The sequence below is a fragment of the Morone saxatilis genome, unplaced genomic scaffold, assembly GCF_004916995.1.
Source record: "Morone saxatilis isolate NCDOM2014 unplaced genomic scaffold, NCSU_SB_2.0 Contig17, whole genome shotgun sequence".
NCBI classification, from domain to species: Eukaryota; Metazoa; Chordata; class Actinopteri; family Moronidae; genus Morone; species Morone saxatilis.
Window position 1 is genome coordinate 28,063,010 of NW_023339729.1, and position 18,380 is coordinate 28,081,389.

General features: G+C 38.5%; 2 protein-coding genes across 4 annotated transcripts in view; both read right to left on the reverse strand.

The window, feature by feature from the left end:
* Window positions 1–9,491, reverse strand: part of LOC118327231 (transmembrane protease serine 6) — a 14,681-nt gene extending 5,190 nt beyond the window's left edge. Inside the window, exons 1-13 of the mRNA XM_035660521.1 lie at window positions 9,293–9,491; window positions 7,623–7,746; window positions 6,554–6,696; window positions 6,246–6,313; window positions 5,717–5,904; window positions 5,221–5,262; window positions 3,981–4,185; window positions 3,641–3,777; window positions 2,324–2,436; window positions 2,066–2,175; window positions 1,132–1,274; window positions 887–985; window positions 67–180 (exon numbers count right to left, since the gene is read on the reverse strand). Of these exons, the coding sequence (XP_035516414.1) occupies window positions 67–180; window positions 887–985; window positions 1,132–1,274; window positions 2,066–2,175; window positions 2,324–2,436; window positions 3,641–3,777; window positions 3,981–4,185; window positions 5,221–5,262; window positions 5,717–5,904; window positions 6,246–6,313; window positions 6,554–6,696; window positions 7,623–7,746; window positions 9,293–9,367 (1,561 nt within the window). The 5' untranslated portion in view covers window positions 9,368–9,491. The remainder of the gene's footprint in view (window positions 1–66; window positions 181–886; window positions 986–1,131; window positions 1,275–2,065; window positions 2,176–2,323; window positions 2,437–3,640; window positions 3,778–3,980; window positions 4,186–5,220; window positions 5,263–5,716; window positions 5,905–6,245; window positions 6,314–6,553; window positions 6,697–7,622; window positions 7,747–9,292) is intronic.
* An 838-nt stretch (window positions 9,492–10,329) lies between these two features.
* LOC118327481 overlaps window positions 10,330–18,380 on the reverse strand; it is a 13,548-nt gene continuing 5,497 nt past the window's right edge. Inside the window, exons 2-11 of one of the 3 annotated variants that reach the window (XM_035660851.1) lie at window positions 17,046–17,135; window positions 15,724–15,964; window positions 15,459–15,567; window positions 15,265–15,355; window positions 14,741–14,828; window positions 14,507–14,646; window positions 14,131–14,332; window positions 13,734–13,830; window positions 13,479–13,551; window positions 10,330–12,509 (exon numbers count right to left, since the gene is read on the reverse strand). In XM_035660851.1, the coding sequence (XP_035516744.1) occupies window positions 11,520–12,509; window positions 13,479–13,551; window positions 13,734–13,830; window positions 14,131–14,332; window positions 14,507–14,646; window positions 14,741–14,828; window positions 15,265–15,355; window positions 15,459–15,567; window positions 15,724–15,826 (1,893 nt within the window). In that variant the 5' untranslated portion in view covers window positions 15,827–15,964; window positions 17,046–17,135 and the 3' untranslated portion in view covers window positions 10,330–11,519. Of the gene's footprint in view, window positions 12,510–13,478; window positions 13,552–13,733; window positions 13,831–14,130; window positions 14,333–14,506; window positions 14,647–14,740; window positions 14,829–15,264; window positions 15,356–15,458; window positions 15,568–15,723; window positions 15,965–17,045; window positions 18,302–18,380 lie in introns of those variants that run through there. The other 2 variants (XM_035660852.1, XM_035660850.1) reach the window with 2 other exon arrangements.

Consider the following 18,380-nt stretch of genomic DNA (forward strand, 5'->3'; position numbering starts at 1 on the left):
GTGTGTTTGTGTGTGTGTTTGGGTGTGGGATGTGCTTGTGATGGTGTGAAAAGCTGACTGTGTTACCATCAGTACAGTTCATCTCGTCCGTTGCTTCAGGGCAGTCTGGGTGTTGGTCACACACCTTGTAGTAGTCCACACACTGACTGTCCTCTGGACACTGGAACTGTGCCACACACACTGAAACACACACACAAGGAAATGTACCAGCTTGCACGTGTCTCCACATAATAAAAAAAAATTATGAACTAAGATGGTAGACGGTTAGAAGTTTACACAATCATGCAATGTGAAGCTTTCATGCTACAGAAAATCATCATATTATATGCATGCAAACTAAATTTACTAATCTTTGACTTTCTGATGTGTTCATATCACATATTAAATAGTTTCTAATTAATGGTTAATCCATGACCAGTACTCACACATAAAAAGCCAAACCAATAACAGCACTGTAGCTTGACTGGCTGCCAAATCTCACAGGTTTTCACATTGTGAGATACGGTCTGGCACCCAAATGGATTCAGAAGATTTAGAAAGAACAGGCCCATCAGATCAGATCAGCATCACCCTCAGACTTTTAGACCAGCCAGCTTTTGTGAGCAGCATGCTAACAAGGCTCATATTACAGATGTTTAAACAATCCTGCCCTAAACAAAACTAGAAACGTATTTATTCTATGTGTGGTCACATAGTGTGGGAATGTTTTGTTCACCACTGTCCTTTTCCTGAAGAGTGTTGTTGCATCCCACTGGCTGTAGATCATTCATTTTGAAAAGCATGGGACAAACTCAGCATTGTTTGAGAGTAAATGTATCATTTGGCTTCACTGGCTTCATGTTTTAAGTTGCATCATGTGTCAACATATAATGCGTGAAATAAATACCACAGTTTCTCTCGTCAAGTCCGTTGGGACAGTCCTTGATTCCATCGCAGACAGGAACACATAGGCCATTAATAGTGCACAGAAACTGGCCTGGGCAAGCTATAAAACACACATGCACACACACAGTTTAAATAAACATAAGTGAAACACAATATATTATATTACTTTAGATTAACTTAGACTTGAAATTAATTTAGACAAATTTCTTGTCTGTCTTGGCTGTCTCTTCTGCATCCACAACTTACGATCTGATATGTTGAAGACTCTGTAGTGCAGCTGAAGGCCGGGCCCTGTGAGTGACACCTCTGATGTCATGACAACAGTGGCTGTCATGGAGAGCAGCAAAAGGCGTTCATTGTATGGCTGCAGGCCCCTGGTACCACACAGTCTGAAAAGAGGACAGAGACACTTAAATCCAACGGAAACTCCAGGTATGTTGCCCTGCAGAGACAACAAGATGGCTCTATAAGACGCCCACAGGTTTGAATTATATAATTATGGAGTGCCCTAAAGCAAAGCATTCAAGATATGTTGAACTAAATAGAAATAGAAATAAGATTGTAAAATGCCTCTAAATTGAATCATATGAAAAGTTTTTATAGACATCTAACAGGAAGCTCATATGGGATGCTGCTGCCCCCTGTTGTCCAATACACAACAGAATAATGTGATGGTATGAGTATAACATTTTTACTGTGTAATTTAATTCATTTGTGTTTTTTATTTGGTATGAAACCAAACGAAAGGTCTGCACATCGTGAGCTGTATGGAAAATATTTACATGCATGTTTCCTGTCACACACCAAACCACACACAGGTGGCAGTTATAAATAGACATGACATAGACAATGTCATGTCAATAGACATTTAATTAGCTAAGATCTCTCTCTCTCTATTAGATTCATCACCTGCATGAAGTTTTTTTTTGTCTGAGAGTAAGCATGCTAAAGAAGTAGGGTATGACCTAAAACATCCGTGTAGTTGTGGTGTGCAGACTTTTTAGTTAATCTCTATTGGAGGTTTGTTACCACTCAGTGAGGCTTTGACTGCTGCTCATAAAATCTTGTTGGGCTCTGTAGTCTTAGATCGATTCACACTGCAGGTTCATCTGACTATCAATGCCAAGCCCCCCCCCCTTAGTTCTCACCAACCAGCTAGTCTCACTGTGGCACAGCCTACCTGCGGTTCTGGATGATCCACTGTCCCTGGGTACAGTCCTGGTTGTAGCTGGCTCTGCTGAGCTCGTATCCCTCAAATTCCAGAGACAAGCCCATCCCCACACTGGGCATCTGAAATCACACAGAACAATAAAAAACAGACATACATTTATCATTAATATGAAAGGCTGTAAATGGTTAACAGATTTCTAGGAATGGATGAGTCAGTCACCCAATCAATCAAGAAGTGGAAGACATATGGGTGAAAGGAGTGTCTTACAGTAAAGGTCCAGGTACAATTAGTGTCAGGGGGGTAGTAGCTGGGGAAGAAAGGTGTCCTGAGTGTCCCCTGGACCCCCGATACTGCCTGCAGCTCTATAGTTGAGTTACACTCTGAGGAAGAGAAAGGCAGTTCGTCAGTCCACAATACAAATCCATTCTACTTTGTGGCATCAGTGAATTTCAACTTTGAAACACAGGAGGAGAACTCAGAGGATAAAAGATCATCACAAATACTGCAGCATCCAGGACTTGACAGATTTCCACCTGCTACTAAAAAAAACAGAACCTGCTGATTTTGATACAACCTGGCCTGATCAGGTCAAGTGGTATTAAATAGGCTATGTTGGGGGTGCTGATTACTCAGTATAATGTCACTGACTGAGTCTAATTAAACATAAGCTGGCGTATGGCTGCTGAGTAAACAGACATTTCTAGAGAGCATGACTAAGTGGAAAGTTTTACAGAGCTGTTGCATGTCAAAAAAGCAACAGATCAGCAGATTAGCTGACTAAAAATAGAAATAAAAATATATGGAAGGTTAGCTGGGCAAACTAATGTCAATATCTTGGTATCATGTAATATTTTTTGCAATGCTAGCATGGCGTAATAGCAATGTTGCCCTATTGGACAGTCAAATCCACCACTTTTGTCCAGACCAAAATATCTCAACAACTGTTGGATGAATTGTCAATAATTGGCCATGTATCAGACATTTATGGTCCCTAGAGGATTAAGCTCACTGACTTCTTTGGCATTGTCTCCACAACTATTGGATGGATTACCATGAACTTCATGTCCTTCTCAGGAGGAATGGCAATAACAATGGTGATTCCTTTATCTCTTCTCAAGCCCTATCATCAGGTACAATTTCTCCTATACCTATGTTTATAACCAAATACCTATAAAACCGATGAAAGGCCCATGCTAATTCCCCAATGCTCCCATTCCCCAATGCTGATAAACAAATCTTAACATACTAAACTAAGATATGAACTGTTATTATACCTGCTAAACATCAAGATGATAGCATTGTCAAAGTGAGCATGGTAGTGTTAGCATTTAGCTCAAAGCACCACTGTGCATACAGCGTTGAAGAGCAGCTAGCATGGCTATAGACTCTTAGTCTTGTTTAGTTATCTTAACAATTCTTCCCGCACTTTTTCAACTGGATTTATTCGATGAAAAAGCAGTGTTTTTTTGTCTCTGCTCACTCAGGCTGAATTCAACTCATCATCTGTCTCCTCTCATTTTATATGTATGTAACAGTGTATGAAACAATTGGTAAAAGAAGGCTTGGACTTTCAGGTGGTCTTACCCTGGCGGTTCCAGGCCTGTGCAGACAGAGAGAAGGGGTCCTTGTAGTTGTATAAACCCTGTTTCCAAACCACTGTCATCCACTCGCCTGAAGACAGGACACGCACCACACTCTCATGTCTGCTGCAGCCATACACACTGGACGGACAGAGAGATACAGTACGAAAGATAGTGTAACTTCTTTTAAGTGAAAGGTTTAAAAGTCATCCTTTACAAATGATCCAATGACTGAGTGTTGATAAAAAAAGGGATGACAGACCTATATCCGATGTTCAACAACATCAAATATTGGCCTGATATGCCACTGCAAAAATTTGCCTAACTCTGTTGATCAAACTCACGATGTGATGAGATGAGTATCGGAGGGGGTCAAGGAATTATACACCACCAGCCTGTCTCGACACTCAGACAGCAGCCATTCCATGTGGAGCTCCAACTGGGAACCAGGGGCGGCCTGGAGGTGCCACATGCAGGAGGATCGCTGTGTGTCAGGGCCACGGAGAGCCACAGGGCTGCTGGACACCACCTTCTGGTAGCGGTAACAGTCTTGGAGAGAAAGTGCCAAAAAATGAGAATTAGAAGCTGACCTGGTCTTATGTGGGATTTCTGTTGAAGTAAATTTTCCCAGATTCATGTCACTGTAGTTGATTGATTTATATGCCATCCAGAATCAAGTTCATGATTGATTTTTGACACTTAAATGAACAAAAATTAACATCAAGTGTTAAACTAAACCCCTTGAACAGTAATTGTTCAAGCATAACTAATCTTGGCAGGTGTGTGGCTTCTCTACATGTTCAAGCAGTATACATGGGGCTATTGTAAAATAAATATTCAGTGTACAAAGTATTTGATGGGGGTTGCCTCTTTAAAATCACATTTCCTATAGTGGTAACCTAGTATATTACTGGCTAACAACATTATTTTGTGTGTTGTAATGAACACATTCACTCTGTGGTGCTATTAGCATATTATAGTTTAAGCTAACAATAGCTGTCATGTTTTGTATTTTGGGGAAGAATACACTTCAGCAGGCCAAGGGATAGCCTAAAAATGTGGCCAAAAACATTAGTTAAAGTTAAAATGTTAAAAAGTTACAAATGCTATTTGAAAAAACAAACAACCTCTGTGTTGCTTGTCCACATATGTTTTCCTATATGAATCCAAAAAGGCTTATATTAGGGTTATGTTTATCCTAAAGAATCATTAACTATTATCCATTTTGAAAGAAATGGCTTCCTAATTGTCGTAAATCAGTATTTGAAAATCACAGATGAACCTGTACTCAAAAACCATAATTGTCTCAAAATGATGTTCAACTGAAATAATCTATTTGGACTGAAATTCCAGATGGTACTCTCTCTTGTTTTACGATGTTTTATGTTTGGAGGCATTGAATAACCATAAATGTATAATAATACATGGGAAAAATCAATTTATTTACTTTACTTTGCTTCAATGCATTAAAGTTTTGCTCTGGGAAATATTTGTGCTGCAGGCTAATTACAGGTCAATCAAAATGGATGAATTAGAAAAGATTTAAAATTATGAAGGAATGAAAATAAATATAACGTGTGATACCAAATGAGGCTTTCAAAAGCTCTAAAACTTTGGAGTCGGTTTCTGTAGGGAGCAGAGCAAAAACACAGAGACATTAAAGAATAAAGCACTTTCCATCTTTTCTCACACACAATTTATGTCTGACACACACACACATGCACACACCATAAAAAGTGATACGTAATGAAATCTTTGCAGATTCAATAGGGATGTAAGAAAAAATCTACTTTTTTAACTCAGATTTTATGCATGGTATGTTCTTCACACTATGACAAAGTAAGATTGTAAAAACATTGCAGTATGTTGCCTTGCTTACAGTATCACAATATATTGCAATATACTGAATTCGAAAAATACAGTGATAATTAGGTAAATCCAGGGTGCTAAAAAATGCTAACAAAGAGCTAACAAAGCACCAGTTGTGGACTTGACAGACCTCACTCTCATCATTGGGGGTGGTGAACACACACACACACACACACACACACACACACACTGTAACTTCCTCTCCTCTCACCACTGACAATCAGAGAGGGGAGGTGGAGGAGATATCCACTGAAGCAGGCGATCTCCTCCTCATATGACCCTCTGTACCACTTCAGGCCTTTCTGTAGGCTCCCGGTGACCGTCTCCAGCGTGACCTTTTCAGCATGGCTGCCTGGAACGGACATCACTATCCAGAAGTGAGCCACAACACTCCCCTCCCTGCAGCAAACAAAGGCGGTGATGCTTACTGTTAAAAATGGAAAAGTGAATATTTCTGCAGCACAAACATAGGGGGCATGCAGATTTGAACTGGGGACATCTCGATTCACGGTCACATGTTCTACCGCTGAGGCAGCCCCCCCATAGAAGGTAGTCATCAGCCTCATCAACCAACAGCTTTCTTTTCTTTAAGCAGGTGTTTCTTGCTTAAAAGCATTCAATATAGGCGCAACATGTTTGCAGACTTGAGTATTTACTGTACACGAGTTCTGTAACCCCATCTTGCTCCTCTTCTCTCTCGTTATTACTGTACTGTATATGAAAAAGTTTGATCCACATACCCAAAGGCAAACACGGTGGTGTAGTTGAAGTATCGAGAAAGACTCGAACCTTTCATTATGTTTTCAACCTGAAAGACAAAGACAATATCACCTGTTCTCATGTAAAACTGCAAAATGCATTTAATTCAGTATGTTAGTTACTCCCTCAGATTCACTCCTGAATGCTAGCCTAGGTTGATAACACTATTCCATGGGAATTCTTCTGAATTAATCTCACTATAGTTAAAGGGTTTCCAATACGTGTAGGCTACTACTGATATTCTTTTCTGTCAGGTAGTGTATGAGAGGAATTCATGGTCCGTGCTCACCAAGTTCTGTACTCCCTTGGCCTCTTTCTTGAATGCGGGGCTGTTGTGAGAGGACAGATCAGCAGAGAAGTTCCTGTTGAGGATAGACAGGTAGGCCGTGTACTGCTGCTGGACACGAACCTCCAACACCCAAACCCTGTATTCTGTTACAGAGGATAGTATGAAGAATAACACAGCATGAATAAACACAACTTAAAAGCCTACAGCGATGCTAGCATGCAGCTCTGTGAGACTGTACTTAGGCACAGCAGTGCTTTGAGCAAAATGCTAATGTCAGCATGCTAACATGCACACAATGACAGTGCTTATGTGCTAATGTTTAGGTAGATCCTATAATATTTCCCATGGTAACATCTTAGTTTAGAATGTTAGCATACTAACACATGACACACATTATTAATACATGTCTTAAGCAAATGTTATTGCAATCCATCCAATAAACTTTTGAGACATGTCACTCAAAACCACAAATGACTCCAAATGAGTATGTATGTATTTGTTGCAATGTTTGACTGAGTATATACATAATGTATCTATTTGAGTTGTCAAATAAATCAAACCAAAAATATCTAAGTCAATGTGCTGCTAAAAAAATCATCATGTAGGAAGCCAAATTTAAATTTGCAAAATGATTTGTGCCAGTCCGTCAATCAGATATTTGAATAGATACGTGAAGACTTGACCTGATAACACTACAAGAAACATCAAGAGATCCCCAGTCATTAGGACTCATCTTCTGGGGACCATGAATACAGTATCTGTGCCAAATTTCATGGAAATCTATCCAATATTTGTTAAGATATTTAATTACAAGCCAAAAATGTTAACCTGCTGGGGACTCTAGATGAAAGTCAGGGGATCAGCAAAGCCTCTGCATCCTGAACATGTACATCAATATCTGTCCAAAATGTCATAGTAATTATAAGTCTATGTTGAGTCGTAGTCTTACGATCTGAGCCAAAATGGGGGACGGACTAACAGTATTACTGTATTAATACATTTTCAGTCATGTTGCTAGCATGACTGAAAATTAATTAATACATAACGAGAAAGAGAGAAAACTCCTTACCCAGGAAGTACCAGGCCAATGCGACTCCTGCGGCTAGGAGGAGGATGATGAGGAAGGCCAGAATACACTTGCAGGAACGAGTCTTCCTGGTGGGTGTAGCCACAGCTTTTCCACCAGCTTCTATCTTTGGAGAACCGACAAAATTTTTTTTTGTTATAAATCTAAAATCTGCTTTGTAAAATCCAGTCTGAAGTGTCATTTCATACAGTGTAAGCGAGGGCACATCAGGGCATATGAGGCATTGAGATGTTTCCCCAAAGGATTTGGTTTAGCTACATAGTTGTTTTCAAGTTCTGTACGAAACAAACATGTTTTCAACAAGATTTGCAGGTCAGGGCATCTCTTCAGAACTACAATACTTCATTATAATGCGACTATAACATAATAATAACAATAATAATGCAATAATATTGCAGATTCTGCTATTTGCACATTTTGCACACACTTAAATCCTATTTGCTCCCTGCAAAGAAAATCAGCAAAGTTTGTTGGAACATACTCTTTTTTTATTGTTACCAAGCTCCTGAATTAAAAGCAATGTCACTGAAAACATCTAAAAATGTATATATATATATATATATACTACTTTTTTCTTTTGTCTTGAGTTTACTTTAAATAATAAACCACCAATTTAGCATTAAACGCGTTCTATATCTTTTTTTATTCCACTCCCCTGTGCCGCCTACATTACCCACAATGCAACTTAACCTGCAGAGGTCTGCTAAACTCATTCTGGAGCCACAAAAGGCTTTATAGGCTGCAACTTTTTTCTCCATAGACTGTATCATTAAAAATGGACATCCATAGATTTCTGAAGAGCTGTTGTGAATCCCAGTGTGGTCAGCTCTGGCAGTCCTGACTGCGTCAATTCCTGGCTTATCCAAAAATGGGCAAAGACACAGAGCGTGTGTGAAGATGAGGCAGGCCGAATGAAGCCTGGTTATTGAAAACAGCCGCCTGTCACGGCACCTACCTGTTGCAAGTGGGCATGCCCTTATTTATGCATAACTTTAAGCTTTAATATAATTGAAATGGTTTATAAAAACAGTTGTCAGGAACAGGGTACTTAGCTATAGAGACCAAAACCGTTTTTTGTACCAGGCTGTAAACATCTTAATTTTAATAAGCATTGTTGGCTTCATTTGCCACCTATGGAGGTTGCTGCTTGCTTTTTTCACATCTGGATTTCCCCAATACCTGTAAATAGACTATGATGTGTGAAATTTGTTGGAGTTCCCAGTTAGGCTATTCTTAAATAAGGTATGGTAAAGTATTTTGAAATGGACTAAACTAAAGTGAGACTCATCCACTGAGAAACACATGACAGGAAGGGGTTTAAAGTGCAGGAAACTGAAAACCAGGCACTTTTAAGCTGCACCCAAAAGCCTTCAGGTGTATACAGTATGCCAAAATGTTGTATTCCTGCATCTGTATTAACTGTCTTTTCAGACTGTGCATACAAACGCAACTTCTTTGTCTTATAGAAGGTTTAGTTCACAACCAGAGCCAACGACATTCAAAATCAAAACAATTTCCTTTAAATTTAAAGAAAGGCCTACATATAGGGATATATATATTTCTGTTAAAATCATGTTTACTCTAACAACTCCACAGGTGTGACATACATTAATATGACATAATAGATTATAAATATCAGACTACATACTGACCCCATTGTTCAGAGAAGCAGGAGTGACCCCCTGGTCACATGAAATTGACTTTTTAGAGCCGTGCCCGAGCGCCATTGCATCACTCCACGTCCTTTGTTTCTTGAGAAATCATCTCACTGTCCATGGGGGGCTCACTGATGTCTGAATTTCTAAGTTTAACAGATTTTATTTTGCATCTCCGGTAAGCACATAACCAGACATGTTGCTCCGACAGACAGTGAACGGTTCCCCCTCTGTTTGTAAGTCCAAAGGTAAAAAAGGCACAAAAAAAAAACGGCAATCAATATTTCCCAAAGCTCGTTTGGATCTGCACATTGCTTAAAGATAGGTTGAGGTATCTTTATGCTTTGAATAGCAGTGGAATAAAGCCAAAGTGCATCCACAAAGTCATACCTTCTGGCTTAAGCATATCTAATCATACATTTTGTAGAGCACTTTCCCATCTAAAAGGAGCAGCAGTGAGTCAGGTAGTCAGGTAGTCAGGTAGGTAGGTAGGCTGACGTCATGAATGATACCTAGCAATACCTAGCAACAGTGATGCTCCCAGTCAACTCCCCAGCACAACTAAGTCTGATGGGAATAAAGCAGGGTCAGGCTATTTACATACTCAACTCATTTCCCAGAGTTCACTATATTTTCCATGTAAACAAGAAATCCCAATGGGCCATAAAGTGACTCCACTGCACAGAGATAATGCCTGAGGGTGAGGCAGAAATGTATGTATTAAAGGAGAGTGTGTATGGCACTTAAAGGTCCAGTGTGTAACATAGGAGGATCTATGGCAGGAATTTAATATAGTATGTATAACTATGTTTTCATTAGTGTTTAATCAGCTTTATATAGAAATTATTCATCTTAGAATGAGCCTTTTATAACTACAGACATGGCAATTTGACTAAAAACAGTTGGTTCAAAAGGTAATGAAAACTCAATTCTTATGAATGTTATATTCCATTCCTGACTATCAATCCTCCTCAGTGTTTCACATTGGACCTTTAAGAAAAAAGAAATCCAAGTTTAACTTTAACTGACAAAACTTTTTCTTCTTAGAAAAAAGCATTTATTCATTACATACAGAAAAAACAACAAAACAAGTGACATGGCAAGAGTGGTGATAGTGGTGCACTTTTTGGTTATTCATCCACTAAAATCTTTAAAAAAAACATATATATTTTTTTGATTAGATAAGTTCAAGTAACACAGATTTTACGTTGGTTAGCAATTTCTTCATCTTCATAGTCAGTAGTTTTTCAATAAGCTGCCATATGCATCTGCAGGACACATAGATAGGGCTTCCAGAGCCGTGAAAAAAAAAGAAACAAAATGTGACACACTCTGTCATGTGACACATTACCACCCAAACCTGGGATTGTAGCTGGTGTGTGAGGGCCCTGGCAGGTGAGTATTTTGAAGTTGTGGTAAACACAATCAGAATATTGCCTTACATACAAATAGGCAGTAGGGTTAGGTTAAAGCAGCAGTCCTTTAAAATATCTGTCCCTGTTTCAGAGGACACTAAAATTGGATTTACCAGTGACGCCAAAATAGTAGGGTGGGCTTCAAAACATTTAAAAAGAAATGCCTTGCAAATGCTTAATGAGGTAGAAAATACTGTTATTAGCCTTTATGGACAAATACAATTAAGCAAGTTCACTTTAAGTGGTCTAAAATAACACCAAATGGTCAAATCTGAAGTCCACTTCATAGTTAAGCATAGCTTTTGACATCAGATTCATTCCTCTTATTTCACCCTTTAAGCTAAACCCAAGTAGACATTGCCTATACATCACACTGTCACGTAAGTAAGATATATAATATATATATTTTTTTTTTACATTTCTTTGAATGTTTGAAGTATAAAAAAACAACCAAACACAATAATAATACATGGTAAAAACAAAGGACATAAAAACATTAATTCTAAATATAAACCTCATGCTTTTTGCTTTTGGTTTATTATGTTGTCATTGGTTTTGTTTGTATTTATTTCTAAAATATTAAAAATAAATAACTGAATATGTGATTACATATAAAATCCAGTGTAGAAAAAAAATACATTCATTAAAAGGTACCCATCTTTGGAAATTGAAACCTGTGCATTAAAAAAAACAACGATGTTACATACTCATGAGAACAAACAACTGACTTAACCAGATCAGTCAGGCTACTAGATTGTATATTGTTCAACATTTTCTATAGGGCCAACTGAAGAGATTTAGGTCTGTTTTTAGCTCTGTTCCTGTCTTACCGGCATATATCCATCACCAGAGGGCTCCACGCACCTGCTAGATGACATTAGAGCAATCCTTTCCAATATATAACTTGGCAGAGGTTGCGGACTCAAATCTGTGCCAAAGAAGTTCAAAGGCAAAGGAGAGACAGAGGGCAAGGAGCATGCTAATGGGCTGGAAGGAGGAGGAAACAGAAAGCTAGTGGTTTCGGTGGACTTATCAACTTCCTCAAGACTCTCCTCCTGACTCTCCTGCTCCTTGCCCCCGCTGCTAATGCATGAATCTAGGCTGGGGAGCTCGGTGCTGTCAGCCGGCAGCTTCTGGACTTGCTCGTAACCAGAACAAACCTGAATGGACCCTTTGTCAAAAATACCTCTGCTGCCTCCAAACAGCTTTTGAAAATCTTTTTCATTCCCTTCCTCCCTCTCCTCCTTGTCTTCAGGACCCTCATCATGGCAATCGGTTACACTGATGCTATCTACTTCCAGGCTCTCTTGGCTGATCTCTTCGCCACTGCACATGCCTGAATCTAGACTCTGGAGCCTAGAGCGCTCAACCTGGGGCTTCTCAACCTTCTCATAGTCTGAAATTACTGGCATAGGCTCACTGTTGTTGCTGCCTTTGGAGAGCAACTGCATGATTTCCACTTCTTTCCCTCTTAGTTCATCCTTACCCTGTTCTGCATTTTCACCTTCACCTTGATTAACAACTGGTCCATAGGGTGAATCAGTGCCACAGGGCGCCAGATTCCCCGCTGTGAGCGAGGAGACAGGAGGAGGAGGAGATACATGCGAGTAACTGGGGTTTGAAAAGCTGGAACTGTTCGACTCGTTGCTGCTTTCGCTTCTCATCTTCTCTAGCAGTGCTGTATCTGGCCTGCTGGGTGAAATAGCATCCACAGTGGAGGTTACTTCTACAGAGATGATTTCCACCGGTTTCAAGAAGGAAGAAAAGGATTCGCTGGTGAAGTGAGGACTCAACCAATTCTGGAGGAGAAAAAGTCAAAGGCAGAAGAACAAAAAGAGAAATTGAAAAGGTTATAAAAATACAAAAGATAGCTGCATAAAACTGTCTTTATAAATAAGCAAATACCCAGTGTTTAACGTGTTTGTTATCTATTCACTGTTGCTACAGTGACACAAACATTTTGGATCATAAAGGTCAAATGTCTTTTGACTAATAAGTAATTTTTCTCTGTCTGGTTTCAGCGCCTACGTGAGTTTTATGTACATCCTACTGTTTTGCGTCATGTTGTGCTCGTCCTTTTTCAACATGCATTGCTATCTTTAAAGCTGCACAAATCAATATTTTTATATTAACCATTATTATTAATTATAAGGACAAATGAATATGTGTCTTCACTACCAGGCTGGCAGTGATGAACCTGCAGACATTTATCGCCCAACTCTGCAGTTCCATTGAGTCTTATGGACCCTTTTAGCTTTGTTCGGCTAATGGCTTTGGTTTTCTGGCTTGAAATTTTGGTTCAGTCTCACTGCTTCATTAACGTTGTCTCCAGCTGTAACAGGCTGGTGTCTTGAGGAAAAAAGCTCTGATAAACCAACTGTATGTTAACTGCCCAGCACCAATTGATAGACAGACAGTTGCCGTTAGTGACTCGCTAGAGAGGAAAGTTTCTAAGAAGCTGGTGGAAACTAAAATAGAGAATAACGGTAATTATTGGACTTATATGCATACGGTGGCCGAGACATAACTCCATGTACTGTAAATGCTAACTATGCTTTAGGTCGACTAATAAGTAAAGTAAATATTCTGCTAGTTATTCACCATAATAATACATCAATGTTGTGTTGTGCTTGTTCTGCAGTACAGTATAAAACAAATATTTTAAAACTTTAAATCATTGCAAATGTTGCTGTATATCTTATTAGGCTTAGTCTGCAGCAGTCCCCAATTTAAGTTAAGTTAGGAAAACAAAGAAAAAGATTTTTTACATTTACATCCTGCAGGAAGGAGTATCTTGGATCTGGTATGGGCGGACCTCTGATTCTCTTTCCTATGTAAATCCTAAAAGACAGAATGACATGATCTTAAAACAAACAAATCTGAAAAAATATATAAAATATAAATATATAAAAATATTTTACTGCTCTTGAACAAAACAAAAACAGAAATAAAAATGTTCAAATTAAAAGTGACACAAATGTCTTGGAAAAGTAAAAAAGTACTTTGTAGTTGTGTTTGCTTACCAGGTGGTTTTGTCAGTCCTGATAAGTAAGCAAATAAAAAAACACAAGCCAACCACCAGCATGCAGGCAACGATCCTAAAAGGACCCCCGGCAAAGTCTGACCAACACAGAGAACAGAGCATGTCACACTATTGGTAAGCATACTGTATTTATCCCACAGTAAAGTACAAATCTGGCTTATACGCTGTGCTTATTGTTCAATTATTCTGATTCACAATGACAATTAGCAATTAGTTGCCCAGATCTATAGATAGGGTAAAGATATTTCAACAGAACAGAAGGATACATAAAAATGTAAAAATAAACTGACCAATGAGTAATTACAATAAAAAGCAGGCTTTGCAATGACTGCATTTGTTGTTACACTAAACCACTATTCATATTTGGCTGACTTTACCTGATGGTGGCGGTTTTCCAATTGGCGATACCCATGATGCAGTGGGGCTCCAATCACTCCAGGTTGACCAGTATACACTTTCCTCCACCACCTTCACTCGAATGCGTGCCTCGTACCGCTCGTCTTGTATCAGCTGATTTGGATCCAGCTCCGCTTTGCAATCCCACTTACACTGCTCTTCTTCTTTCTGCACAGAGGGATCCTGGCGAGGAAGAAACAAATGTGTAAGTTGATTTTCATGTCTGTTTGTTTACTCTTGCTTGTGTTTTCTACAACCACACGCCATGAATTGTACAAATCGTGTAACATTGTCTAAAATATACACACACTCATTTATGCATTCACATACTAACATAGATACAAAATATATACACACGGTCCATGACTGATCCTCTTGTTTCCACTGCAGTTGGTACTTGTAAAGTGATGACGTGAATACCTCAGGCTTGGAAACTTGAGGGAACCAGGAAACGGTGGTAAAGTTGATAGTTGGTTTTGGCCCAGGATTCAGCTTTACTGAAATATCATACACACATAGTTTGTTTTATGTCAACATGAAAAGCTCACAAGTTAAGTCACAAGAAGGTGATATATTATTCAGTGTACTCACTATGACAAGCAGGCTTGTACATAAAGCTGAAACGTTGCTTCCCAGGTTTACAGTCCAGAGTAATGTTCAAGTTGTGGAATGTTTGAAACTGAGAAGATTTTAGAAAAAAAGATTGCTCTTATAAACATCCATAAGAAACAAAACAAGACCTAAATTAGTGTAGCAGCTTTGAACATCAGAAGGTTTTTGTTTGATAGTAAAGGTAAATGATCCACCCGGCAGCTACACTCGTAGGATGCTCTGATTAAAAGCCCCAGCTAATAATGTTCAATGTAGATATAAATGCTGTCCAGTGTTCGTCGAAAACCTTAGAACAAATGAGAGTGCTTCATTATATTAAGAAGGTAACAGAAATAACTGGAATTCAGGACATTTAGTTGCGTTGAATTATTTTAAATAGTCTCACAAAGAGAAGAATTGGTCTTCACATCTAACTCTCATCCTCTTTCTCTATCCAACTCTCTCAAGCCATTCTTCTCTAAATTGATGAACAGTAATGTTACTACAGTGCTTCTCACCCTTACCCTCCACTTTGTTGTGAAGATCACAGAGCACTTCTGTAGCGTTGGTCTGGAGACGTCAACAGGCTCCAGTTTACAGGAACCCCTGTATCTACTGAAAAAACTTTTAATTAAAAATTTTAATTACATTTCTCTGCATTCATAATGTTATTATGACATAATTGTCCAGTTTTTCTTTTTGTAACTGCTGTGCTTACTCTTTCCTTTCGGCATTTATTGTGCACACAGTGCCTGCATGTTCAGACACATATGTGGTGTTCCACACACAACTGATGTTATGGTTGTAGTCGTTGTAGCAGATGAGATCTGTAAAAAATGGAGATGAGATGAAATGAAAAGGATGAAATCATTTTCAAGAGCTTTTTGTTGTGATTAGTCTTGATGAAAGATATTGATATCAATTATGCTAGACAATATAAAAGTGTATGGTTATGAGTGCAAATATAAAAAAAAATCACTAACTTTTATCATTTACAATTGGATGGCTGGGACAATCGAGAGAGACATGAGGCAGAGCAAGAAGAACAAACAGAAGAGAAAGAGGGGTTTTCTTGTTTCTCTCCATTTATGGCATAATCCCTCTTCTTTTCTGGGAGATCGCAAACCACCTGGATGGTTGGTTATCAATGACTCGGAGATGTGGGGATTTGATGGATTGTTCTTGCTTCAGGGTGTGACTCACTGCCTACTCCTTCTTCTCATTCTGTGCAGATAAAAAGATACAACTACTGACAAGAAGTGACAGAGGGATGACAAAGGCTACTGTATTTTCCTCTTCTGCTTTATTTTGTGGCATTTGTCAGAGTTTATTTCTGCGTAAACATACACAAATACATCCAGAAACCGCTGTGACACCAACAGGTGATTGAAAAAGCAGAAATAAGTATTTTTCAGATTCTGCCTCCATTTGTTTGCTCTGGTTCTACTTACACAGATAACCCTACCTGTAGGCAGTTTAGGTTTAAGCATTCTTCTTGACAAAATATTTTTAAAATAACTTAGACAACAGACAAATATGATAAAAGATTAAAGCGCTCCAGGCTCTAAAAATTAGAATTTACAAAGAGTCAATCACCAGAAAAAATATGCTAAATATTCCGGCACCACATTTAATTTGATCCTTTTAGTTGTATGGTTTATCTTATTATTTAATTGAGTAAAAGTTGAAAACAGCACCCCTGGCTAAGTCCTGCTCAACAGCACTTGAAGCCACTATGTTTAGAATTGAAGAATAACTAAACACCAGGCTGAAAAAGCAGTAGCTACCCGCTCTGGTTACATTTTTCCAACCTGTTTCCCCTTTGACCACCCCCAGCATCGCAAATTGTTGAAAGGTCACTGTAAGTCAGCAAGGACAAGAAGTTATATATATATATAAAAATATAAAATTGGACATTGGACAATTTCTGCATGCGTGGTTAATAAAGATGATCTGAATTTTTGCCATTCAGTAAGATATTAAAGTGCCAAAGCATTAACTTTGTACCAACACATGAATAATCATGCTGTTTCATTAGATGTGGGTGTAGAGCCCTGCAAACCAAATGACTTCGGGTGAAACTGAGCAACCCTTTGATAAAACATTTCCAATAATGTGCTTCATAGACATACAGTCATCATACCAGTTTTTCATAAAAAAATAGCAAAAATACCATTTAAGCAGAGCAGGTCCCACATCCTCTCTAACCACCTGATCACACCTAACAATGCGTGACATGCCACTTATTACATGTTAGACACAGACTTAGAATTAAGCATGAAAAATATGAACTTTAGTGTCTTACCTGTTGATGAAGCTCCTTAGGATCTACTTCAAAGTGCTGGTTTCATTCCTTTTGATGCCTTAAGAAAGATCATCATAGTAAAAACTCCCCCTGTAAAACAGAAAAAATAGAAGATAACGTCTCCTTGAAGGTCAGTACTAAGAAATGTATCACAAATCAAGTCTTCTTGGTTTGAATCCACCCCCACTCCTGAAGAAAAAAAACTCTGTTTTTGTGGTGAACAGCGTTTCCTCTTGTTTTTTTCCTTCGACTAATAAATAGGCGCACATTTTAATGGCAGTACTTGTTATGCACCTGTTTCCATAATAGCTGATTTAAATAGAAAAAAAACTCTATCGAAAGCACGGTCCTAACACAGTTGGATACTGGCCACTTCACAGATGATGCTACAGTTTTTAACCCCTGTATAAGTTAATGGTTTACCATTTACTTCCCTGCAGCCATATCTCAAATATGATGTGTCTTTTTTCCAATAGTCAGCTGATACATATTGAGCAGTTGCTGCTTTTGCATGTGAACTACACTGACATTTAAACTCTGTCAAAAACAGGATGAAAAATAAACGTGTGTTTCTCACAGGTAAGACTTGCGAAATGTGGTTATTTTGGGCCCACGGCAAACCAACCCACAAACACCCACAGCTAACTTTCACTCTTCACAATAACAGTAGGATACAATATCTTACTTTTAAGTACTTTTTAGATATATTTATTTTAAACTTGTCTTTTTTGCAGTACACACTCAACATTTATATATAAATGTTATTTTTCCATTGCGTGCACCGGGGAAAGACACAAGCTCTTGCTGATACCAAGGTCACCTGTTTGTGGTTTGTTAAAAAGGTCAGAGCGTATTTTCTGAGAACCCAATGTTCCGTTATTCTGACAGGTGGGTTTCCTGCTAACAAAACTTAATTTTCTCAAAACTTTGCTAATCAGACTGCAAGTCTTCTCAGTAATTATAATCATTAACTCATTATCAGTGAGGTATTCAAAAATAAAACATGTTAAAAAAGGTGTGAAAAAGGGAAGCAAAATTAGATCCTCTTAAAACACTCTGTTAACTGCTTCTGCTTATAAAGGGTCAAAAGGTTTCAACCCAGTGTATATCAAATCCATCCTATTATATGGTTCTAGATACCAAAGCTGATATGAAGAGGTCTTCTCTGAAATGAGACAGAGGAAGCAGCAGCATGGCCACATGCTTCAAATGAAAGCAGATCACATCCCAAAGGTTGCATTCAGATGGGCACTTTGAGGCAAGCTAGCTAAGATAATTTTATTATGTTATCTTTTAGAGTGTGTTTTTCTATAATTTTTTTTTTTGGGGGGGGGG